Source organism: Electrophorus electricus, chromosome 3 (genome assembly GCF_041902795.1).
Source record: "Electrophorus electricus isolate QZ-2024a chromosome 3, ASM4190279v1, whole genome shotgun sequence".
Lineage (NCBI taxonomy): Eukaryota > Metazoa > Chordata > Actinopteri > Gymnotiformes > Gymnotidae > Electrophorus > Electrophorus electricus.
Window position 1 is genome coordinate 11,540,001 of NC_137499.1, and position 26,871 is coordinate 11,566,871.

Here is a 26,871-nt window from a genome sequence, read left to right on the forward strand (position 1 = left end):
TGACCCTGTAATAATGTCAGTGACACTGTAATAATGTAATGACAGTGACCCTGTAATAATGTCAGTGACACTGTAATAATGTAATGACAGTGACACTGTAATAATGTCAGTGACACTGTAATAATGTAATGACAGTGACACTGTAATAATGTCAGTGACACTGTAATAATGTAATGAGCATAAACAGTAAATACACAGAATACTGTAGCAGAAACAGGCACTAAGACGCACGCCATGAGGATGACGCTGAAATCCAGCCAGTTCCAGGGGTCACGCAGGAATGTGAACTTCCCCACACAGAAGCCCCGGGCCAAGATTTTAATCAAGGACTCAAACGTGTAGATCCCTGTGAATGTGTACCTGGTGCAGAAAGAAAGAACATAATCACATCAGGGAGGTGTCAGGAGTCAGACAGAGAGCTGGCAGGGCCTTCTACCCTCCAGACATGTGTCAATGCGCATATGGTTACTTGAATGCATACACACGTACACACTCAGATGCACGCGTACACACTCAGACACGTGTACACACTCAGACGCACGCGTACACACTCAGACACGTGTACACACTCAGACACACACGTACACACTCAGACCCACACATACACACTCAGACCCACGCACACACTCAGACCCACGCACACACTCAGACGCACGCACACACTCAGACGCACGCACACACTCAGACCCACGCACACACTCAGATGCACGCACACACTCAGACACACACGTACACACGCAGACACGTACACACTCAGATGCACGCGTACACACTCAGACACACACGTACACACTCAGACGCACGCACACACTCAGTCACACAAGTACACACGCAGACACGTACACACTCAGATGCACGCGTACACACTGACACGCGTACACACTCAGACGCACGCGTACACACTCAGACACGCGTACACACTCAAACGCACGCACACACTCAGACACACATGTACACACTCAGACATGTACACACTCAGACACACATACACTCAGACGTACGCATACACACTCAGATGCACGTACACACTCAGACACACACATACACACTCAAACACATGTACACACTCAGACACACATAAACACTCAGACGTACGTGTACACACTCAGACGCCGTACACACTCAGACGCACGCGTACACACTCAGACGCATGTGTACACACTCAGACACACGTACACACTCAGACACACAAACACTCAGATGTACGCGTACACACTCAGACGCACGTACACACTCAGATGCATGTGTACACACTCAGACGCACGCGTACACACTCAGACGCATGTGTACACACTCAGACGCATGCACACACTTAGACACGCATACACACTCAGACACACGCACCCACTCAAACACACACGTACACACTCAGACACACATACACACTCAGACACGCGTACATACTCAGACGTACGCGTACACACTCAGACACGCGTACACACTCAGACACACGCACACACTCAGACACACACGTACACACTCAGACACACATACACACTCAGACACGCGTACACACTCAGACGCACGCGTACACACTCAGACACGCGTACACACTCAGACGCACGCACGCACTCAGACACATGCGTACACACTCAGACGCATGTGTACACACTCAGACACACACGTACACACAGACACACAAACACTCAGACGTACGCGTACACACTCAGACGCACGTACACACTCAGACGCACGCGTACACACTCAGATGCATGTGTACACACTCAGACGCACGCACACACTTAGACACGCATACACACTCAGACACACGCACACACTCAAACACACGCGTACACACTCAGACACACATACACACTCAGACACGCGTACACACTCAGACACACATGTACACACTCAGACACGTACACACTCAGACACACATACACACTCAGACGTACGCATACACACTCAGATGCACGTACGCACTCAGACACACACATACATACTCAGACACACACGTACACACTCAGACGCACATAAACACTCAGACGTACGCGTACACACTCAGACGCACGTACACACTCAGACGCACGCACACACTTAGACACGCATACACACTCAGACACACGCACACACTCAAACACGCGTACACACTCAGACACACATACACACTCAGACACGCGTACACACTCAGACGCACGCGTACACACTCAGACACGTGTACACACTCAGACACACGAGTACACACTCAGACGTACGCGTACACACTCAGACGCACGCACACACTCAGACACATGTACACACTCAGACACGAGTACACACTCAGACACACGAGTACACATTCAGACACGAGTACACACTCAGACACGTGTACACACTCAGACACATGTACACACTCAGACACACGAGTACACACTCGCACTGACTTACTCCACATTCTTGGCCCAATCTGGTGGGCTGCTCAGGGTCATGAAGGCGCAGTTGGTCAGAATGGTGCACATGATCACAAAACTGAACATCGTGGACATCAGTTAAGGAGCGTACATTGAAAAATAAACTCTCTCTCTCACACACACACACACACACTCCCACTGTGGACTGTGGAAGGATATGAATGCACCAGCACTTTGATGGACAGTCTTCTCAGAGGGTTAAAGGGACTCAGGAAGTAGAGGGCAGGTGTGGCGTTGAAGCGAAAGAGAGTTTTCCCACGGTTCAGTACTATAAACGTCTAGAACAGGGAGAGGTGCAGTTAGTCGGACACGGAGACCGACTGTGTAAGCATGCTGAAATTTCAAATACCTAATCACACACACACACACACACACACACACACACACACTCACACACACACACACACACACACACACACTCACACACACACACTCACACTCTCACACACACACACACACACACACACACTCACTCACACTCACACACACATTCACACTCACACACACACACACTCTCACACACACACACACACACACACACTCACACACACACACACACACACACTCACACACACTCACACACACACACACTCACACACACACACACACACACACACACACACACACTCACACACACACACACTCACACTCACACACACACTCACACACACACACACACACACACACACACACACACACACACACACACACACACACACACACACACACACTCACACTCACACTCACACTCACACTCACACTCACACACACACACACACACACACACACACACGAGTCAGTTTATATATCCCCCTCCCTCCCTCTTCTCCTCTCCTCGTACTGTTTGGTTACTGTAGTAGGGGTCCAGGTCCTCCAGGGGGACAGACACCATAGAGGATGGGACGTCCCCGTAGATGAAGGGCAGGGACTTCCCCGCCTCCAGGTCGCTGTTGGGCTTGGGTCCATTCTCGTCGTCTTCCTCGCCACCTCGCTCGCCCTTGGGCCGGCACGCTGCCTCCTCGGCGATGCGCCGCTCGATGGCAGCGAGGGACTCGGGAACGAAAGGCTGGAAGCTGTCAGGTCCAGGAGGAACAAGCAGCTGGGCAGCCATATTGACATCCTGCTCCTTAAGCTGGACCGACTAGCCTGGTGTCACTGCGGAGGCTGAGGGGGGAACACACCAGCATCAGGGGCTTAGACCTCAACACAGTACACACAGGGGCTTAGACCTCAACACAGTACACACAGGGGCTTAGACCTTAACACAGTACACACAGGGGCTTAGACCTCAACACAGTACACACAGGGGCTTAGACCTCAACACAGTACACACAGGGGCTTAGACCTTAACACAGTACACACAGGGGCTTAGACCTCAACACAGTACACACAGGGTCTTAGACCTTAACACACTACATGCAGGGGCTTAGACCTTAACACACTACATGCAGGGGCTTAGACCTTAACACACTACATGCAGGGGCTTAGACCTTAACACAGTACGCGCAGGGTCTTAGACCTTAACACACTACATGCAGGGGCTTAGACCTCAACACAGTACACACAGGGTCTTAGACCTTAACACACTACATGCAGGGGCTTAGACCTTAACACAATACACGTGGGGGCTTAGACCTCAACACAGTACACACAGGGGCTTAGACCTCAACACAGTACACGCAGGGTCTTAGACCTTAACACAGTACACGCGGGGGCTTAGACCTCAACACAGTACACGTGGGGGCTTAGACCTCAACACAGTACACGTGGGGGCTTAGACCTCAACACAGTACACGCGGGGGCTTAGACCTCAACACAGTACACGCGGGGGCTTAGACCTCAACACAGTACATGCAGGGTCTTAGACCTTAACACAGTACACGCAGGGTCTTAGACCGTAACACACACAGGGGCTTAGACCTCAACACAGTACATGCGGGGGCTTAGACCTCAACACAGTACACGCGGGGGCTTAGACCTCAACACAGTACACACAGGGTCTTAGACCGTAACACAGTACATGCGGGGGCTTAGACATCAACAAAGTACATGCAGGGTCTTAGACCTTAACACAGTACACACAGGGGCTTAGACCATAACACGCGCAGGGGCTTAGACCTTAACACAGTACACGCGGGGGTTTAGACCTCAACACAGTACACGCGGGGGTTTAGACCTCAACACAGTACACATGGGGGCTTAGACTTTAACACAGTACACGCGGGGGCTTAGACCTTAACACAGTACATGCAGGGTTTTAGACCTTAACACACTACATGCAGGGGCTTAGACCTTAACACAGTACGTGCAGGGGCCTAGACCTTAACACAGTACATGTGGGGGCTTAGACCTTAACACAGTACATGCAGGGGCTTAGACCTTAACACACTACATCCAGGGGCTTAGACCTTAACACAGTACGCGCAGGGGCTTAGACCTTAACACAGTACATGCGGGGTCTTAGACCTTAACACAGTACATGCAGGGGCTTAGAGCTTAACACAGTACACACAGGGTCTTAAACCTTAACACAGTACATGCGGGGGCTTAGACCTTAACACAGTACACGTGGGGCTTAGACCTTAACACAGTACACGCAGGGGCTTAGACCTTAACACAGTACATGCAGGGTCTTAGTCCTTAACACAGTACATGCGGGGTCTTAGACCTTAACACAGTACATGCAGGGTCTTAGTCCTTAAGACAGTACATGCGGGGTCTTAGACCTTAACACAGTACACACGGGGGCTTAGACATTAACACAGTAGACACAGGTGCTTAGACCTTAACACAGTAGACACAGGGGCTTAGACCTTAACACTGTAGACACAGGTGCTTAGACCTTAACACAGTAGACACAGGGGCTTAGACCTTCATACAGCAGGGCCGAAATATCTGGGTTAACAGATGTTTTCGCTTCACCCTCAAAAAAGAAGGAAAAACTTTACATACTAAATAGTTATCATTCAGACTGAGAGATCTTTAAACGAAACCCGAAAAATGTTAATTTTTAGCGATTTTTTTTTTTTTAATATTATTATTACACCCATTTCATATCCATGTTACAAAGTGCAAATTGTTGCCATGTCCTAATGACTAATATGTGCTATTGACTTAATTAGCATGGTCCTTCCTGCGTCATCGTCTGTAATGCCAGTGGACATCTTTGAAGAAATATTTTACAGCTGTTTCCGGAAAATGAGCTTAATGATGCCATCTGGGACTACATTTGTCTCCCGAGCACTGGAAAACTATCAAAATCTTCAGGTGTTGGAAATGCACTCTGTTCCGGACTAGGAACACACAGAATACAGTCACGCTGGGAACTATGAGATTAACTATTTATAGCAAACAGAACCCCATGGAGTGAATCTTGATATCGCCTTATCGCCTGAGTTCCATAGTTGTTCTAATTTAATTCTCACCATCTGGTAATGGAAAAGTCCAAATTTTGTCAAAAGAAATTCTGTTAAAAGATTGAGCTCGTCGATGCTGTACAGTAATGTATTAGTGTACACACGTCTGTGGCGTCAAGCTATTAGCAAATCTACTCTGAAAACTCTTTAAATCCTCCACTTTACTACCGAAATATTGTACGTTTCTGTAAATTATAGATGCCTACGATGAAGATAAAAGGTACTGTGGCACAGGGGAGGTTCCTGAATGATGGCAGTTAACAGTCAAAAGGCTTAGTTAAAGCTCTCTGAGCAGGAGGACAAAAGTTGGTTGAGCATGACAGCCTCTGACACTGAGCTGCAGTGACCTCTGGTGGCCTGAAGAGGAAGGCGGGGTTCGGCTTCCCACCGACATCAGCAAAACACAAAATGATGGAACCCCCCCCCCCGTGGCATGTCCTCTGAGCGTCTCCACAATACCCCTGGACGTTGTTCTCAGTAAGTCCGTTTAGTCCACGAGACATTCCACGGCTGCCACAGCTGCATGAGCGTGCATGCGCATGCGTGTTTAGCCTCACGTAACTCGCAAATACCAGTGCTAGGTGTACGTGTTTCCCCAGAGCAGGGTTGGATAGTAACGGAATACCTATCACGGCATTACGTAATCAGGGTACAAAAAGTTAACTGTATTCTGGGTACGCTTATATAAGGATTTTGTTTGTTTGCTTGTTTTTCTTTGATACTTTTTTTTCATATAACCTCATAAGCAAATGTTTCTCATGTCCTGTAATGGTCAGAGAAGAAGATACTGTTTGCTCACTAGTTCTAATGCAGTGGGACTGAAGAACCTGGATAAAGATTTTCAGGAAACACCCCTTTCCAGCCTAAGTGTTATGCAATTAACTATCCTCAGCAAAATTTTTAAACAGTTAGGGTTTTGGACTCGTAATCAGAAGGTTGCCAAGCCCCACCATCATCGCTGTAGAAGGTAGCACTCTTGGGCCCCTGAACAAGTACCTTAACCCACAATTGTTCAAATTGTACTTGGTCAAGATTGTAAATTGCTTTGGATAAAAGAGTCTGTTAAATGCTCTAAATGTAAATGCGTCTTAATCAGTACATTCCCACAAAGTGCCACAGATACCGCAGAAAACCATTTGTTCTCATCAGTGCAAAAACCATTCTGGATCTCTCTGGGATGTTTACACTGGTGGATCCTATAAATCTGAGAAGAGTGCTCCTTCTCAGAAAGTCTGGATTGCTAGGGAAGGGACATCAGATTAGGATTAAGTTACAGATATTTCTAGGTAGTCTGTAATGGAATACATTTTTAAGTGACCCTCCCATCCCTCCCATCCCTGAACCCTGCTCCTGGTTTTCCAGGCCTCTGAGAGCCCTGGACTGGGCGTGTGGTCAGGGAAGCTCCACCCTCCACCCTGAAGACCCCAAGGTCTTCGCCACTTACTGTTATTCTTCAATTACTGACTACATCTCTAGGTAGGCAGACAGTAAGAGGTAGAAAGTGAGCAAGGGGACCATACAGAGAGAAAGAAAGACGGAAAACCCGGCAGAAACGTTCCTCTGCCGGTCTCTTAGATGGATTTCCATAGGCCTATACATGGAAAATGAATTACTGTTCAATCACTGTTACTGTAACCGAATTACCATTCGATTATGCAGAAAATTGAATGCTGCAGTGATCTAAACAGTGGTACTGTCCACACTACTTCATTCTTCCTCAATTGTGCACAATAAAATGAACAACCAAATTTGCTGTCCCACTGGAAGCCTGCTGTCTGCCAGCTTTAGCAGATGGTTCTTCTTATGCCAGATGAGTGTTCAATTATCTTCTGTGGTTTTCATTAAGAACTGCACTTGCTGGATACTTTATGAAGCACCTGCCTTGTACCTGCACTTATACTTTAGTCACTCTATACTTTAGTGATATTGTCACTGTACACTTTAGTGATATTGTCACTGTACACTCTAGTGATATTGTCACCCTACACTAGTGATATTGTCATTGTACACTTTAGTGATATAGTCACTGTACACTTTAGTGATATTGTCATTGTACACTTTAGTGATATAGTCACTGTACACTATAGTGATATTGTCACTGTACACTATAGTGATATAGTCACTGTACACTATAGTGATATTGTCACCCTACACTAGTGATATTGTCATTGTACACTTTAGTGATAAAGTCACTGTACACTTTAGTGATATTGTCACCCTAAACTTTAGTGATATAGTCACTGTACACCTTAGTGATATAGTCACTGTGCACTTTAGTGATATAGTCAGTGTACACTTTAGTGATATTGTCATTGTACACTTTAGTGATATTGTCACCATACATTTTAATGATATTGTCACCCTACACTTTCGTGATATAGTCACTGTACACTTTAGTGATATAGTCAGTGTACACTTTAATGATATTGTCATTGTACACTTTAGTGATATTGTCACCATACATTTTAATGATATTGTCACCCTACACTTTCGTGATATAGTCACTGTACACTTTAGTGATATAGTCACTGTATACTTTAGTGATAGTCACCCTATACTTCAGTGATATAGTCACTGTACACTTTAGTGATATAGTCAGTGTACACTTTAGTGATATTGTCATTGTACACTTTAGTGATATAGTCACTGTACACTTTAGTGATATAGTCACTGTATACTTTAGTGATAGTCACCCTATACTTCAGTGATATAGTCACTGTACACTTTAGTGATATTGTCACCCTACACTAGTCACTGTACACTATAGTGATATTGTCACCCTACACTAGTGATATTGTCATTGTACACTTTAGTGATATAGTCACTGTACACTTTAGTGATATTGTCACCCTAAACTTTAGTGATATAGTCACTGTACACCTTGGTGATATAGTCACTGTACACTTTAGTGATATTGTCACCATACATTTTAGTGATGTCACCCTACACTTTCATGATATAGTCACTGTACACTTTAGTGATATAGTCAGTGTACACTTTAGTGATATTGTCATTGTACACTTTAGTGATATTGTCACCATACATTTTAGTGATATTGTCACCCTACACTTTCGTGATATAGTCACTGTACACTTTAGTGATATAGTCAGTGTACACTTTAGTGATATTGTCATTGTACACTTTAGTGATATTGTCACCATACATTTTAGTGATATTGTCACCCTACACTTTCGTGATATAGTCACTGTACACTTTAGTGATATTGTCACCCTACACTTTAGTGATATTGTCATTGTACACTTTAGTGATATAGTCACTGTACACTTTAGTGATATAGTCACTGTATACTTTAGTGATAGTCACCCTATACTTCAGTGATATAGTCACTGTACACTTTAGTGATATTGTCACCCTACACTAGTCATTGTACACTTTAGTGATATTGTCATTGTACACTTTAGTGATATAGTCACTGTACACTTTAGTGATATTGTCACCCTACACTTTAGTGATATTGTCATTGTACACTTTAGTGATATAGTCACTGTACACTATAGTGATATTGTCACCCTACACTAGTGATATTGTCATTGTACACTTTAGTGATATAGTCACTGTACACTTTAGTGATATTGTCACCCTAAACTTTAGTGATATAGTCACTGTACACCTTGGTGATATAGTCACTGTACACTTTAGTGATATTGTCACCATACATTTTAGTGATGTCACCCTACACTTTAGTGATATAGTCACTGTACACCTTAGTGATATAGTCACTGTGCACTTTAGTGATATAGTCAGTGTACACTTTAGTGATATTGTCATTGTACACTTTAGTGATATTGTCACCATACATTTTAGTGATATTGTCACCCTACACTTTCGTGATATAGTCACTGTACACTTTAGTGATATAGTCAGTGTACACTTTAGTGATATTGTCATTGTACACTTTAGTGATATTGTCACCATACATTTTAGTGATATTGTCACCCTACACTTTCGTGATATAGTCACTGTACACTTTAGTGATATTGTCACCCTACACTTTAGTGATATAGTCACTGTATACTTTAGTGATAGTCACCCTATACTTCAGTGATATAGTCACTGTACACTTAGTGATATTGTCACCCTACACGTTAGTGATAAAGTCACTGTACACTTTAGTGATATACTCATTGTACACTTTAGTGATATAGTCACTGTACACTTTAGTTATATAGTCACTGTATACTTTAGTGATAGTCACCCTATACTTCAGTGATATAGTCACTGTACACTTAGTGATATTGTCACCCTACACGTTAGTGATAAAGTCACTGTACACTTTAGTGATATTGTCATTGTACACTTCAGTGATATAGTCACTGTACACTTTAGTGATATCTTCACCCTACATTTTAGTGATATTGTCACCCTACATTTTAGTGATATTGTCACCCTACACTTTAGTGATATAGTCACTGTACACTTTAATGATATAATCACTCTCCCTGCCCTGACTACTTTCTCCATCAGACTCCATCAATGGCCCACCTGTCACTCAATCCAGTTCCACCAATCAGAGCCAGTTCCTTCGATCTGCCTCCCCTGGTTACTGAATGTGTCCTGCCTGACCCTTCTCTCATCTGTTCACCTTCTCACACTACTCTCTGCTTTTGTATACTTTGGACTTTTGTCTTGTTTACACATATGCGTATCCTGTTTTTGCCTTCTCAGGACTTTGACCTGCTTTTGTTTAATGACTACAGCTTTGGATCACCGCTCTCTAAATAAAACTTGTCTGCATTTATCTGCGAACATCTGAGTTCAGTCTGTTGTATTACAGATCTCCCCAATTCCAGCTCACCTGTTAGACTAGGTAGAACACCAAAATGCCTAGTGCAGTCTGGTGATTCCAGATCTCAACAGGGAAAAACCAGCCTACAAATAGTCATCATAATGCCACATTTTCAAGCCTTTTCACACAATGTTACTGTAACCTGGCTGATAAGTGGCCAAAATACTATTTAAATCCCATTAAACAGATTGATAAAAGGTTCTGCTAACATTAATCCCGAAATACAGTTGGGTGCAGTGGGTCAGCATTTATCATTTGGCCCTGATCTCAGAGCAGCCACAAGAGTCTCTGCAGCGGTGGTGTCTGAGTGTCTTTGATCTACGTCACTCCTGGGACCCCTCTGACTCACAGGGCCACCATCCATTCAAGCGCCAGATACTCTGTGCAACACAACAGAACAGCATTCACATCTAATCCTACGCTTAGCAGCAGACACGAAACATGCAATGTAAGTGCATGTGTTTGTCCGTGCACATGCACATGTGCGTGTGTGTGTGTGTGTGTGTGTGTGTGTGTTTGCAAATGGCAAGTGCACACTGTCTTCTTGTCTCTCCCACTTGAGTGCCTCAGCAACGCCCCAACAGCGCAGTCTGTTCCCTTTTGAGAGCACAGTCACAAACAACTCCCTCTTGCACCCACCACCTACCAACCAAACCCCCCTCCAGAAAGAGACAGATCTCAGGAGAGCCATTTACCCTGAGCCCTGGCCTGCTGTAACCCTACCCCCAGTGGTCTGGCAGCACTGAGACAACGGGAAATATCAAAAGCTATTTTGTCACGCTTTCCATTGCCATTGTATATATACACACACATACACACACACAGTGTCTACTGTACCCTGCACTTGTGTGTTCCCTAATTAAAATGGGCCAAGACACTTTCTTCTGAGTTTTAAAACAAGGAGGAGTCACGGGAAGAAAATCCATTAATGGGCATTGTCCGTATCTGCTGCTATAAACTGGCACAAAAAAAAATGTTAAAACAGGGAAAATACAGCAAAAAGCAAAAAACAAAACCAATAACAGGAGCAGCAACAAATACACAATCTCACTAAGAGAAATTCTCCTAGAATTTAAATCCAGAAACAAAGTGTTGTGGAGGCATTCTTCACTGGCTGCACATGTAACACCTCAGTCTGCACCCGCAGGACTTCAGGACTACGGATCAGGACACCACACTTGCTAACAACAGCATGGGCGTGACTTCACTGCGGACAATTAGCAACAACAAACCGTTCTGGACTCTTTATGATGCTCAGTGCTTATTAATTTATTCTGTCTGTGTTTTGGTGTTTGTTTTGCTCTGCAGCCTCTTCACCCTGCTCATTTAAATCCTTGACTGTGAGTGCTGATATACATAGTACACAATTACAACCTGATCAAGTATCCATGGCTAAAAAATAAGCCAGTGGCCATCACTGCAGAAAATACACCACCTTAGGTTTAATCACATCTGTACCACACAACACGTGTGTGTGTGTGTGTGTGTGTGTGTGTGTGTGTGTGTGTTCTTGTGGTGGGTGGAAGAGACTTGAAAATTGAATCTAATGTCCCTGGTAAGCTCAACCTTAAACAAATTAGGTATTTCTGCTTCTTCCAAAACACTCTCCTAGTTAGAAAGTCATACATATATATGTGACTTTTATAGTCCTTGAGTATTTTAGTATTATATCCCTTTAGTGTAAGAATGTAGTGTTGTATAGCCCCGCGGCACCTAAATGGGTCTAAAACGAATCAACCAAGCACGCGGAGTGACTCCTGCAGTAGCTGATAAGACGCGCCCAAAACTGTAACACGCACGTCTAGTAACTTCGACGTAAGACAAATGTCAGGCCAACTACAGACTGGAGGTTCTTGGTCGTTTGGTAACACATTTCTCATATATTTATTAAAATCGTAAGCCCTCGCGTACGTTAATGGAGACTGGACGCCACTGTCCATGGTTCTGAATCACAGGTGCGCGCTTCGCCCGGACGCTGCTGGGCCACCAGCCACGCGCTTCCTCCGAGACAGGACGCATGCCACTTCGGTGCAAACGTTAAATACGTGCGTTACGTTACTGTACGTTACGTTAACGTTTTTAAATATATATACGCCGACGAATGCCACACGGACGATAAAATAACGTTAGGCTTCTGCAGCTAAACCTGACAACACTGTTAGGATCCACTGACCAACATAAACACGCCCGTGCGCGCACGTACACACACACACACACACACACACACACACACACACACACACACACACACGCACACACACACACCTGTTAGCGACACATTGTAACTGTAAGATATCTTCGGCTCTATCAGGATTATAGATAGCGGGATGAAGTCCAAAAGTCTTTACCAGCTAGCGCATTTTGCTAAAGATGTCCTCAAAGAAAACATTCCAGAAGGGAGACAGTAAACAAGATATGTGCAAACAGGCGGTGTCCTTAGAAGATATTAAACGATTAGAACTCATTCTAGCATAGCTACCGTTCAGCATGTAGATGCCCCAAGAGCTGTCGTCAATACAAAAGGGTTCTGAGTGATGCACAAGGTCACTAGAGAGCGCGTGGCTGTCACGACATTTTTGGCCCATACCGGCTGTTTCTTAACGTTGCGTATTTGAAGAAACACACGTCCTGCGGTTAGGACGCAGGTGAGCTGAGGGCCCTACCTTTATGGCACTGAATTCATCTCGAGCGCAGGGGCGAAGCAGCTGTCGCCATGTTGACGTCTCCGTTTATTTCCGTACTGCAGGCTCCAGTTTACCGGAGTCCACCCGAGCACACCGGAGTCCAGACAAGGCACGGTTTGCGCGGCCGAATAAGAAGTTGTTCATCAAAAAGATGCCCGTTTTCCGCAGACCCTTGGCCTCAGCGCCACAGAACCAGATCGACTGAAAGACCGAGATTGATGTCATTCCGCGTAACAAGAATGCACCCAAAGGGTTAAACGGTGTCTAGGCGACAACAAAAACGTCTCTGGGCGTGCCGTTTTATTGACCGAAATGCTCCATCCAAATCAATTAAAGCAAAGCGCTTTTGTAGAATTAAACGTTAGCGTCTTTGCTAGGTCTGGCCACATAACTGTGATTTTAAGATCGTACGATTTTTTCATCTCTTTTTCAGCCCGCGAGCGTCGGTAGGTGGGTGTGGAGATGAGAGGAGGGGGTCGCACTTGTGCCCCTGTTCAATGACAGTCGTTAGCAATATAATTTATGGTTTACGCGGCCATGACAGGAGCCGCAGAAATTCTTTTGCCATCAGAAATGCAGAAATACAAATCTGCATCGCTAACACTCGCGCGGCCACTCGCCACCCGCGCGGCGTCCACGTATTAATGACATCCTGCACAAGGCAGATGAAATGACCGCAGTAGGCAGCAGCGGGAACGCAAACGCGACTGTTACTCACCGCTCGGGTCTGTTTTAAGGGGATGCAACACGGCCATGCATGTGTAAGGTGATAAAGTGCGACACTGACTTCAGTCCGTTTGAACGCGTCTCATCCGCGCAGATCGTTCTTATTACCGCCTATTAACGGGCTGCGAGCGCCGGTAACGCAATAAGGCGAATTCAGTCACCTGTCCACTACACTCAAACACACGAAACACGCCCGAACGAAGGAAATCCTCATTTAAAAACCAAAGACAATAAAATATTTTCTATAGTATGCTTTTCATGAAGGCAGATTTGCAAACCACGGTGCGCTGTCGTCTGATCGCTTGCTTTTGTGCGGTATGACGCTTCTATGACTGATATAAATGACTCAGAACAAGCAGCTGTGTAACTTCTGTCCATCATCTACATTTTCCACACATTTCCAGGCGTTTCTGGATTGATCTTTTGGCTACTCACCATGGCAAAGCCTGCCTGCGCGAGCTTGCGTGACGGTGAACTCCGGTTATCTTATTTCACCTTTGATTCTCAAGGCCGTATTTGTCCCCTCTCTCTCTCACACACACACGCGCACACACACACATACACCCCAAAAACAAGCACGATTCTTGTTAGACGTAAACTGTACGGTTATTTACCCACTTAAAATGCGCTCTCGGACGTCGCTCGTCTGGCCATGTATCACCAATACGCGCTTCCGGTTGTCGGTGGCTCGGTGATGGGAGTGACGCGTGCGCGAGTATCACGACGCCGTTCGACCGTCTGCACGCGCCACCATACCGTACACCTGCACTTGGAACCTAAACAGATATCGGATAACCTAAAGGCGAGCATGGGTTATATGCACCTGTTTTTATGTTTAGTGGAACCTGCGCTGTATAACAGAAGCAAGCAGATCTGATGTGCAGTACTAATGGTATTGGTTGTGTTATAACAGGTAGCATGTCCTTTAGTCGGAGAACATCTTATGTCATTGTTGTGTTGTGGAGTGATAGCAACTATAACATCTAAAGCTGATTAAATAAAAATGGCAATATCAGCGTAGTCCTGGTTGTGTGTAGACTTCTCACCTGCATATTAATATTGCATACCACTTATTCATAACACAAGAAACAGTGAGGTGTCTTCGATATATTGTGAGTCATTTGAACACATTGAATAACTCCTTTGTCGTAACGTTAGGTACAGCATAATTTTTCCGGAGATGTGTTGTTATTATTCAGTCGTTGTACAGTCGTCGTTGTTTTGCCCTTAATGAAGTTTATAAAATATAATATCACTGTATTAGACTCTAATGTATTTACTGTAATGTATCAGATTCACGATATAGTTAAATCCGATGACGCTTACCCACCCTTGAGAGCGTCATGCTGTCAGTTACGCACAAACATAGCACCTGAGGCGTGGGAGAGGCACACGTAGGACTGCTCACTGGCGCCCTCTGATGGTAACAGTGGTGCACGACAGACACCAATTTTACGTCTAAGGACTCACGGTTGTGTTACATGTTCTGAAGACTAAACAAAACAGCACCAGCGGGGTAGGCTACGCACTGCAGGGGGGATTCGAGCTTAGACCGCCCCCGGCCCTCCAGGAGGGGATCGTAAATGTAAAGAAATTGTTAAAAGGGCCTCCATCCTGCTTCTGCCCCAGAATTTTGCGCTAAGCCAGAATTTTGTGCTAAGCGCTAAGCCATTGCCTAAGAACCTCTAACTTCACCAACTCTTTATCATAGATATCATATAAATGACACATAAGCAATGTTAAGGCTTTGAAACCCAGAACATGTACATAATGCTCGTTATCTGCTACTGATAATGCCTTTTTATTTTATTCTTGAACAACTAAAAGTCTAGAGACGCCTGGTCATTTACTGCATTACAGAGATTCTTCCGCGTAACCGCGTCGAGCCGCGAGGCTTCTGCTGATGCATGACGCATCGCCCCGGTTTTGACATTCGGTGAATGTCCCTCATTAAACACTTGCGGCCGCGAGGCTGTTTTCCAGACAGGACATAGGATACGGGAAGTCAGGTTTCCCGTGTGCCAGTGAGCTGAAAGGAGCTGGAGAAACGGTTTAGTAGGTGGTTGTAATATTCGGCCAGAGAGAAGTGCGACGTGCCTATTTTACGCCACCAGCTGGACGTATGTCAACATCTCGAGAGGATTATCTCTATGGATAACCTACAATAATAAATGCTCTCGCTCTCTCTTTTTCTCTCTCTCTCTCTCTCTCTCTCTCTCTCTCTCTCTCTCTCTCTCTCTCACACACACACACACACACACACACACACACACAGTGCATTAGCACTGTCATGTGGAGGTTGACCTTTCTCATTAGAGTTACTGTGCCTAATATCCCGTTCCACCATCCTGACACATAACAACCTGCATTTACGTGATTATGTATTCAGAGACACATGCGGACACAGGCACACAAACACAGTCACACAAATTTGTAAACGGAGGGTTTACTTTTCCTGTTGGGTTGACGAGTATGTGGAAAATTGGAGAAAGCGTCGAGTAAACTGGGCTACAGTACGGGTATAATAACCTGGACCCAGAGGAAATGAGGTCATGTTATTACCTCTCTCTCTCTCTCTCTCTCTCTCTCTCTCTCTCTCTGGCATACATGAACAGACACACACACACACACACACACACACACACACACACACACACACACACACACACACACTTTCCTTTGTGAATAATAGGTGTGTGTGTGTGTCTGTATTCATCTGACAGTGAAAATTAGGAAGAAGAGGTATACTGTTAGACTCAGACAATCATGAAATTCAACACAACAGAAACAGCAACTCTACAGAAGTAGTTGAAGAAACAACTTTCCACCCTGTATGATTATATATACATATACATACACACACACACACACACACACACACACACACATATATATATATATATGAAAAGGTTGAAGGACAGAATGGAGGCACTAATCATGGCAGCACAGGAACAAGCTCTGAATATGAGATCAATAGATTGTACTTTAAGAAGTGTATCAAATATAATAATTACTGTCATAGTTTCAGCAGTGACTGAGTAGGTTGAATTAATGTTATTGTGAATGGAAACAAGGCGTATACACACACACACACACACACACACACACACACACACACACACACACACACACACACACACACACGCCTTTTAACTGTCTGTGCACATGATGAGACCTTAAAGGTAATCTGATTTATAGACTCGAGTGTGATTGGCTGCCAGACATTCCTGAATCTTCCAGCGTCATGTAGTACATAACACATATGTGCACTCTCACTACCTTGGTGTTCAGAGTCGTCTATTCTGAGGGAAAAAAAGTGAACGTTCAACTCAGAGATTTAAAAAAAAAATGTCCCATGAGCAACAAAATAAAAGATCAAATTAATTTATAATCAAAGTACGATAAGGTGACACTGGTTCATTTCAGCCTGGCATTATCAACGGTTCCAGTCTCTATGTAATTGTTTGAACTGGAAAGGGGATAACTTACTGAATATTGTTAAATTGACGACATTCTTGGGCCACTTTTTAAAAAATGCAGAACGCTGCCCTCTACTGGACCTCAAAATTATCAGACTATTTCTCAGTTATTCAAAAACCCGCTCATCAACGACAGCGATAAAGTCGTGCAACCTTACTGTCGGACATGGAAACGCAAACCGGCAACGTCGCACACTTCCACCTCCCTTCACGGTCACGAGTGACAGGCGCGCGCAGGGACCCGCTCTGCCGACGTCACTGAACGGGGCCGGTCCCTGTGGCACCACCAGATTACCCAGACCTCGGATTGCCCCTCTCAGTAACACACCGGCTGACAGGCGTTTTACAGAAGGATCGAGAGGCGGGTAAGCATGCGATGTGGGTTAAATCCCGTCTGTGGATGTGCACGCGTTTGAGTCTGGTAATGCTTTAATGCATTAGTTAATGCTGCAGGCTGGAGTAGTTAACTCTCCTTACGTTTGGTTAAAGGAATGTCAGATGTACATGTATAAAAGAAAGGGCAAATCTAGACTCGAAATCTCGAAAAGTACACAGGTATGTTCAAACGTAAACTTTACTACAAGCTTTAATAATGCAAAAAATAACTTGCTGGAAACTGAACGCGTCATACAAACTACTTTAACCCAAACGTTGAATGTTAAATGTCCAGCAATCTAGTTGAGGTGAATGTTACGCAATTACTGGCCAGAGTGGAGGCAGGTGCGCGTCTTCCGGGGCGTGCGCGTTTGTGTTCGACGGTCCGTGGCTGCGTCGCGTCGCTCTAACGCGCTGTGCCCAGGCGGCGTAAAACAGCGCGCAGCTGCGGTGAACCTTGGCCCAACCCATGAGGCCCAAACCCTCGACCATGAGCTGATGTGCAGCTAGCGTTCTCACTTCAATCAAAAATCTGCTTCCAGTGTTCCGTTTATGGCCTCGTGTGTGTGTTTGTGTACAGGATCAGACAGGCGGAACATGCGTGGCATTCCACTGCCTGGTGCTAGCAGAGTGACAGTGAGGCATGTAGCACTTTTCAGCCTGCAAGCATCCTAAAAATATACCCTTCATGAGAGTGGGAGAATGTATTTCTGCTTATTGTATCTGTGTGCATGAACATTTCTGTTTAACAAAATAAGGCCATAGAAGTGCTCAGCGAACCATTCAGTAAGTATGCAGGTTCAGTAAAAACCGTGTTCTGTTTTTCTGGACGTGTGGCGATCTGAATGTGAACAACAATTATTTCACTTCTCCAGTAATAGGACACAAATGGCGGAAATTCCAGAACGCCCTTCCCTGAAGACTGACTCCATCTACAGACACACAATGGAGCAGGAGGATGTGGCGGATGGAGATCTGTCACTGACTGTGCAGGTTCCAGGAGGACAGGAGACATCAGTTACAGTAAACAGCAGGTGAGACAGACAGACGGACGGAGTGTGTGAGGGAGAACTGAAATGGAATCTCTAGAACTGTGTGTGTGTGTGTGTGTGTGTGTGTGTGTGTGTGTGTGTGTGTTTGTTCCTACAGTAAACCAGTGATGGACTTGTTGATCAGTCTGTGTGCTCAGTACCACTTGAACCCATCAGACCACTTTATTGAGCTTATCTCCACCAATCAGAACCATATCAAATTCAAGCCAAGCTCTTTGATTGGCTCCCTGGAAGCGGAACGAGTTGTGCTTAAGCCTAAGGGAAGTGAAGACAATACTAAAAGAGTGCCTAACATGCCAATAGTAAGTCAAATGAGAATCGTGACTCATATTTGACACTGATTTTATACATCTATTTTTATACATCTGTACTGTGAACATTTTAACTCAATTTCCCAGGCAACAGTGCGTCTGATAATAAACTACAGGCAGTCCCATAAGGCTGTGGTGCGAGTCAATCCCAGGGTTCCCCTGGCTGAGCTATTGCCTGCTGTGTGTGACAAGTGTGAATTTGACCCGAACTCTACCATCTTGCTGAGAGATAGCCAATCTGAACACCCTCTGGATCTCACCAAAACCCTCAATGACTATGGCATCAGAGATCTGTATGCCAAAGACACAAAAGGTAAAAAAAAAATTAAGTGTGTATCTTCTTATAGGAGGAGCCATGAGCTTTGCTATTTAAAACTAATCACTCTTCATCCTATTGTAGCTGTTTCAAGTGCTTCGAAGGACACAACAGCTCCCACTCATAAAGGTACTGCATGCCCCTGGGTGCTGGGGGCCCTCGGCAACTGAAGGCTGGTCTGGCAGGTCCTAAAGTGCAGGCAGTATATGAATGGGACATTCTTACCTGGAAAGAAAAATCCGGTAGTGGGATTTTGGTTAACAGCAAAGTGGCATCCACTAACTTCGGTGTCAGTTGGATCTGAGCTGTACGCCCCAGAATTCACTGGAGCCGAGCTGTACGCCCCAGAATTCACAGGAGCCGAGCTGTACACTTCAGAATTAATTCAGCTGTTACAGTCAGCAATGATATCATCAGTAAAAACAAGGCAGCCTGTTCTACTGGCAGTCATGTTTCATTTCACACCTGTGCTCCAGGTTAATCTTCTAGAAACTGTTTTTAAAAATAGTCTTCATCCTTTTCCTGTGGTGTTGAATTAAGGCTGTTATTAATAGTTGTTTCCAAACAGCAAAGAAAAATGTCACTGCCCACTTATCTGTGGACTGTACGGTGTACGAAAGCACTTTTCAAGGACTGATTCTGAATAGCGTTCACATTTGTCCATTTAGGTTGCAAAAAGGAAAAGCTGACGACCGTAAAGAAAGGGCAGGAAGAAAAGGAGAACAGGGGACTCTTTAGCTTGTTCCGGAGAAGCAAGAAAATGACAGAAGAGGTCTGGTTGTCTTCTCCCTGTGCTCCTGTGTGTTTAGCAAGCTGTGAAGATCAGCCTATAGTAGAGCTTTGAGGAGACTGCCATGAATAGTTAATCGTGCCTGTTTCGTCAGTTACTTGCGCTCAGAAAGAGCCAGTGGGGTTTGGCATCCTAAAAATAAATTGTTGTTTTGAGAAATCATTCATTCTTACCCTTTTTACTCATGTTGAAACAACAAAGGTAATTTATACTGACTGAACTTGGTTTGATTAAAAAAAAAAAATCTCCACATCATTATTTAATCATTTAAATGTATACATTGTTATATACGGGCAAACATTTTGACTGTATCACAAAATAGTGATTTTAAATAGTGCTGTCACTAGTGAACAGTCAGAAACATTGTGCAGAGAGCTCATATATTGATTGTCATTTGGTCTCCATCTGTCCTGATCACAGTTTTACAAGCCTGACTCTCTTGCTCAGGCTAATTTGCATATAGTGTTTTGAAAGCAGCAGCATTTTCCTGCTCAGATAAGCAGATATCGTGTGTTTCTGTTTGTCTTCATCAGCAGTGTTCTAAACGGTCGCTGTTCTTTCCCATTTCCTGGGTTACCTGATTGGTTATTCCCTTGGCTTCCACAGCGGACACCCAGCATCAGTGGCGCTCTCGTGTGTCCCCCCGGGAATAATCACCAAGTGGTCGGTGCAAGTTGTCCTCAGGTGCACTTGGCCACGCCCGCACCACCCGTTAACATCCCCAAGAAGAGGCGGGCGCCGCAGCCTCCCAGAATGCTGTGCTTCCAGGGCTCCAGCCAGTCTGTCTCTCTGCCAGCTGCCACTGGTGACGAGGTGTGTAAACAAAGCGACAGGGTGGGATTTAGTGGGGATCAGTTAACATTATATTACAGTGTTAAAAGGACTGCAATAGGTGGAATATAAACATTCTCAGTGTTTTTAATCTTGAAGATGATTGACTGTGTGTGTGTGTGTGTGTGTGTGTGTGTGTGTGTGTGTGTGTGTGTGTGTGTGTGTGTGCGTGCGTGCGTGCGCAGGGTGTGCTTAGTCGTGTTTCTTGTACTGAGTCCTCTCTTAAAAGGAAAAAACAAAGAGCCCCTCCCCCTCCATGCATTAACTCCGCCTTACCGGATTGTAGTGATGAAGGTATGGACCCACCTATTCACTTACACAGTATCCATATGGCCACATAAGAAACTATCTGGAATAATCAGATCACACAGCAGTGATATAACCTACAATGCAAAAAGTCTTCTGTTATGAAGCCGAATTTGTGGATTAGCACACATTTTAAGCAAGTGATTGGCTAACTTGGACAAAGCTGCTAAGCAAAGGAAAGTTTCTGTTCACCTACTTCATTAAGCTCCTCTGCTTTTGTTCAGTCCTACCAGGAGGTGGCGCTTAGGAGCCCGTTTGGCTCACCTTCCTCTCTCTCTCCCTCCTGCTCACTGGCTCACTTCCTCTTCACTGTCTGTCAGCCCACTGTCATTTTCCCATCATCCCTGTCAGTGTCAGTCATGCTGTCTGTGCTTGAAGTGTCTCTGAGTGGAAAAACTGAAACTGGATCAGCTCGTTAACCTTGGCAGTCTAACTGTATTCGTTATGAAGCAAATGGCAAGAAATGATCTTAGAACTGTGGCCTTGGATTTCATACATTCATAATCATACATTTTTAGGTTTATGTCATCACGAGGGGCAAAGCTACATACAGTTTGGGTGATGTGTTGTGGAAAGGACGTCGGTTTGCTATTGTTTGACAGCAGAAAAAGTCTTTGGACTTACGAAATTACTTTTGTAATTTAGTAAACTCCAAATGACACTCTTAAAAAAATAATGATCAGGTCAGCTTTCATGCCAAATATGAAATATCATTTACCTGCAGCCCAGTTGTAATAAGATTTTAATTGATATCTTGTTTTCCCATCACTCTGTACCCACATTTGTATTAATGGTGCCATCATTTGATAAATATCTTGCATATTTTGTATCCTTTATTAACAGAACTGATTAGAGTCAGCAAAGGATTATTTTATAATTAATCAGTATTAAATGATTGTAAATTGTGTGCTCTGGTCCAACGTAATTAGTTAAAAAGCTACTGAATTTCGTTGTTTTTGTTTATCTGATTTTTCTCTTGTTGCTTTCTTTCAGTTAATTATTTTTTCCTTCAAGTCTCATCTCCAGTTGTCTGTGGTAACACATGCTTGAAATGTTTTCGTGATGAATGTTGTGTTTATGACGAATTGTTTTCATGCATTTCCAAATTCAAAGCTCTTTTGTTTTTAACATAAACTGCAAGTTTTAATAAAAGTTTATTTCTTAGCCAAGTTCACTATAACCTCTGTATTTGGCCTGCTTTTTACGAGGCACCACACGACTCTTTAGACCAGTATTATGAATACAGATGAGGAGGAAACCCTCCCAAAGAAGATCATAAGGCCATGGTGGTGTTTTCTTTCTCATCAGAGGGATGCTGGGTCGGAGACACACCTAACCTCACGTTGTTGGACGAATCTCAAGAAGAGGCTGTACGCAGTGCCAGCCAATACGATGCTTTTACAACTGCCTGTTCATCCACCCCATCACCCTCTCTAATGACAGAGATCTTGTATGAATACATGGACATACTGAAGGCCCAGGAACAAGAACTCTCATCTGATGGGTATTTTACCTGATTTTTCATTCATTCCCTCTTTTTGGCTGCCAACTTTCTTGTATTAAATTATGCCTGCAAACAACATATAGACAAAAATAGGAACTAGGCTTTGTTGCATAACACAAACCCTGGGACAGAAGACAGTCATCATCACCTGGATGATTCTACTGCGCACAAGCTGACTTGCCTGTGACTGATTCAGCTCTTTCGTCTTCTCTTCTCTAGCTCTGTCACACATTCACCTCCAGCAGCGTTTCATTCGCCAGCCCTGCAGTCGGAGCCTAGCTCCCCAGCCAGTGTTTCTGACCCTGATTCCATAGCGCCCCCAGGCTGTGGGTTGCTGAGGCACTGCTCCCTGAGAGAGGGCCTCACCACATTCACCGTGGTCCCCCGGAGAAGACAGCCAAGCCTGAGGCACTACGAGGTCCTTGTGAGACTGGAGACTCCGGGCTCTGGACAGACGGATCATCTGGAGTGGGGGAGCACAGAGATGGAGAGTTTAGAACCAAAAGAGGTCGAGAATCGAAAGCTGAACAGCAGCAAGATGGGGACTGCAGAAAAAACAGATGGCGAAGGTGAGAATCTAGAGGAAAGAAACAGTGGGCTGGGAATTCTAGAAGCTGCAGAGAAAGCCTTTGGTAAGTTAACTGTGAGTGCATCTACAGAGAAACATCTAGAGGTGAAGGAAAGGATGGAAGACCAGGTCTCGGAGGAAGAACAGGGGGATAATGTAGAAAAATACAGAGAGAGCAGAAGTAGTTTTCACAAACACGGATCAAATTTGGAGGAGAAAAATAATGAGGCAGAGAACTTGGAACCAAAGAAGCCTGACAGTCTGGAGCTGAATGGCACTGAGAGAACATGTGCACAAAGTGAGAATCTAGAAGACGGGAACGGTGAGCAGGGTGTTCTAGAAGCAGCAAGAAAAGAGAAGAATTGGGTGGAGGAGCATAAGGAGAGGAGGAGGTTTCAAGGCGGCGGTGGCTTGGACAGACGGATGGAGGAGTTTGAAGAAGGAATGAGGTGCAGAGAGACGGCAGAGCTGGAGGACGGGTGTCCACCACCACGTTCTGTCTCCTGGGAGGAACGCGAGCGAGAAAGAAAAGTGAAACGGGGAGAAGACGTGTGCACTGTGTGCTCAAAGCCTTCCAGCAGTGACCCTATGCCTGACATCCTCGACTCCTGCTGTGCTGTAACCCTTTGCTCTAACCTCCATTCCTCTGACTCTAGACCATCACCCCTTACTGTGCAGCCTCGAGACTCTTCCCGATCTCAGCTGGATTCTTCTAGCAGTAGTCGCCAACCTGGTTCAGCGCTTGCACCTCGTCCTGAGCCAGACTCCCTGTTCAGCCCTACCTTCCGTTCCAGTGATGTCTCTCCTTCTCTAAGCACCGTGTCTCTCTTTGCTTTGGCGGTCTCTCAGAGAGCTCAGAGTCTCCGGAGTAGAGTCTTCCCTTTGGCTCCGTCTGCTCAATGGTTCCGCTCCCAGTCCCTGCCCTTTCCAGGGTTCTGCTCCCAAACCTTGCCCTCCCAAACCCCACCCCCTCTGGGGTTTAACTCCCAAACTCCACCCTCTCCAGGGTTGAGCTCTCAAAGTTTCTTCCCATCAGTAGCTTCTCGACCGCAGCCCTTGAAGGGCAATACCGGGAAAACTTCACGCTCTCAGAGGCTCGGTTCCTGCGAGGCAGCTACGAGAAGGCACGCCTGGAACTCCCCGCTGCGCACACACAGTGAATGAGAAGGTAATCTTTTATGACCTCGGTATACACGTTGCACACAATTAACATTTCACAGGCTGCCACTAGAATCTCTCATTGGTTTTAATGACATCAATTTAATGAATGCACCTAACATAAAAAATGTTTGGTTTTTCTTTGGTCCAAGAAAGGTTAATGAACAGATCATCTGTGCAGATAGCTTACTGAGATTACACAGTCCCATTCCTCCTTTCTGTGCCTGTCTTTGTAGACAGTTTTCCAACTTGCTGACCCCTTCAGCATTTGCTAAATGCAGAGAAACAGTTTCTTTAAGAATCAAACTTGGGCCCCGTCTGCTGGGGTTAGAACGGTTCTGTGTACACAAGTTAAAATCTAGTCTGTATAGACTTCTGGCATCATTCCCCCTGTACTCATAGCTGTGTCCCCCGTCCTGAAAGGTTGGTCTAAGTGGTCTCTTCTGTCCTCTGCAAGCTCCTTTGTAAATCTATAACTGAATCTAGTAACAGTCCTGAGGTGTGTGTGCGCGCGTGTGTTTACACCACAGTATATAAAAAGCATAGCTGGGGTAATCTCACTGCTGCACGAAAGACTATATTTCTGACATCGTTATTGTGCTTCAACACTAACTGTGTCTGTTTTCAGAATCAAGGCTGTACCGGCCCCATCTGGGTGTTATTGCTGGAACTGAAAGTGCTTCGTTTTAGAAATTAAACTTTAAAATATAAACTATAAATATAAACTTTCTTTGGCAGACCTTTTCCTTTAATTCAAGTTTCACATTTTCATTAAAAAAACAATTTAGTACATGTATGATTCATCAGCTTACGTACACAAATATCAAAAACCAAAAATTAATTAGAGATGTTTGTCTCCTCAGGCAGAAGAGGGTGTGTGTTATCATGACCTTTGGAAGGTTCCTGGTTGGATGAGCGTGTCAGTGTACCACATTGTTTTTTGGACCTTTTTTTTTTTTTTTTTTTAAAATTCATGTTTTTTTGTTTTTTAATTTTTTTTTTTTTTTTTTTTTTTTTTTTTAAGCATTATCAGTTGTACTGAGCATTGGCTCATTGATTCTGAGTTATTTTGGTAGGCTAGATGATTCATAACAGTTCTGAAATATCTTGTCCAAGTAGCATGATGTTGTTATTGTTTCTGTTTTACATGCATAAATAAAACGCATGCATTAACTTGCTAGTAGACACTGTGCAGCAGTGGTTATCCATTTATGTGCATTGTGCTAGTTTTACTAAATCAAAAGGGACTTTCTGGTTTATTAGAGATTTTGTCAAATGTCTGCACATAATTTTCCAAAGAGTACAATTTTTAAGGCTGATAATTGTCAAACAATATTTAAAATCCTTTGCAGTCTACGTGATGGAGTTGCATTCTAGGAGTCTGACCAAACTTATACCAGTTGTCGGTATGAAAATACTGTACATATGCAAACTCTTCATACTGCACAGCTTCACTGTTATCTACAAGAATAATTTAAAACTGTTGAAATAAATTGTACACACTCCTGCGCGGAAAAAAAAAAAAAAAGGAGGCCCAAACCCAACATTAAATGTAACGGTGCTGTCAACAAATCACAGAAAACAAAGAACTAAAAACAGGAGCTCCTGCTATCAGTACTGCCATGGGCTCATCCCTGCATGTTGCTGCAGTGAACTGTTGAGGGGGGGGGAATCTGAATACGAGGAAATGCACTCGTACATATGATCTTCATAAATAAAATAACGTTTTGATATACATTTCAAACTCACACATGTCTAGGTCTTCAAAAACATCCAATCATTTGCTGATGAAACCATTAGAGCTTAATAATACGGGCTTGGCTGCTTTTGTTTGCATTCTGCGACCAGCCATAGCCGCTAGGTGGCGTCACTCGAACGGAAAAAAACACCCAGTGCGCCGTGGCTCCACGCAGGGGTGAAATCATCTTCATTAATGTTCATTTCTGCACCCTGCGCTAAGCCTTACGCTCACAACGCGAACGAGCTCCCGCAATATCCAGATATCTGAGGAGCATTACGGGAGCCTCTTTTCCATCCCTTTATTTCTTGTTATTTGCGTTTCCTGCCCCGCTTATATTTATTCATTGTTGTAACCTGTTTGTTTGATATGTTTTTTACTTCCTCGCGGCTCTGTCGAGAATAGAAAACGTTACCG

General features: G+C 44.5%; 2 protein-coding genes across 12 annotated transcripts in view; one reads left to right on the forward strand and one right to left on the reverse strand.

Annotated features, from left to right (window-relative positions):
• scn1lab (sodium channel, voltage-gated, type I like, alpha b) overlaps positions 1-14,786 on the reverse strand; it is a 39,812-nt gene extending 25,026 nt beyond the window's left edge. For 5 of the 11 annotated variants that reach the window (XM_035526766.2, XM_081710296.1, XM_035526745.2 and 2 more), the window contains exons 1-5: positions 14,462-14,691; positions 3,235-3,557; positions 2,553-2,671; positions 2,371-2,460; positions 232-360 (exon numbers count right to left, since the gene is read on the reverse strand). In XM_035526766.2, the coding sequence (XP_035382659.1) occupies positions 232-360; positions 2,371-2,460; positions 2,553-2,671; positions 3,235-3,504 (608 nt within the window). In that variant the 5' untranslated portion in view covers positions 3,505-3,557; positions 14,462-14,691. Of the gene's footprint in view, positions 1-231; positions 361-2,370; positions 2,461-2,552; positions 2,672-3,234; positions 3,558-13,279; positions 14,081-14,461 lie in introns of those variants that run through there. The other 6 variants (XM_035526762.2, XM_035526752.2, XM_035526768.2 and 3 more) reach the window with 6 other exon arrangements.
• A 2,986-nt stretch (positions 14,787-17,772) lies between these two features.
• cobll1a (cordon-bleu WH2 repeat protein-like 1a) lies at positions 17,773-25,899 on the forward strand. Its single transcript, XM_035526778.2, has 11 exons — positions 17,773-17,870; positions 18,756-18,914; positions 19,030-19,234; positions 19,331-19,556; positions 19,644-19,688; positions 20,228-20,331; positions 20,956-21,162; positions 21,366-21,474; positions 22,795-22,990; positions 23,210-24,726; positions 25,580-25,899. The coding sequence occupies exons 2-10, from the start codon at positions 18,769-18,771 to the stop codon at positions 24,720-24,722; spliced, it is 2,751 nt and encodes a 916-aa protein (XP_035382671.1). The 5' UTR covers positions 17,773-17,870; positions 18,756-18,768; the 3' UTR covers positions 24,723-24,726; positions 25,580-25,899.
• Positions 25,900-26,871: the final 972 nt, after the last annotated feature.

Coding starts and splice junctions, on each gene's coding strand:
- cobll1a (XM_035526778.2), top strand. CDS start 18,769: ATGGCGGAAATTCCAGAACGCCCTTCCCTGAAGACTGACTCCATCTAC. Junction 19,235..19,330: donor GAGTGCCTAACATGCCAATA/GTAAGTCAAATG, acceptor TCAATTTCCCAG/GCAACAGTGCGTCTGATAAT. Junction 20,332..20,955: donor GCAAGAAAATGACAGAAGAG/GTCTGGTTGTCT, acceptor TGGCTTCCACAG/CGGACACCCAGCATCAGTGG.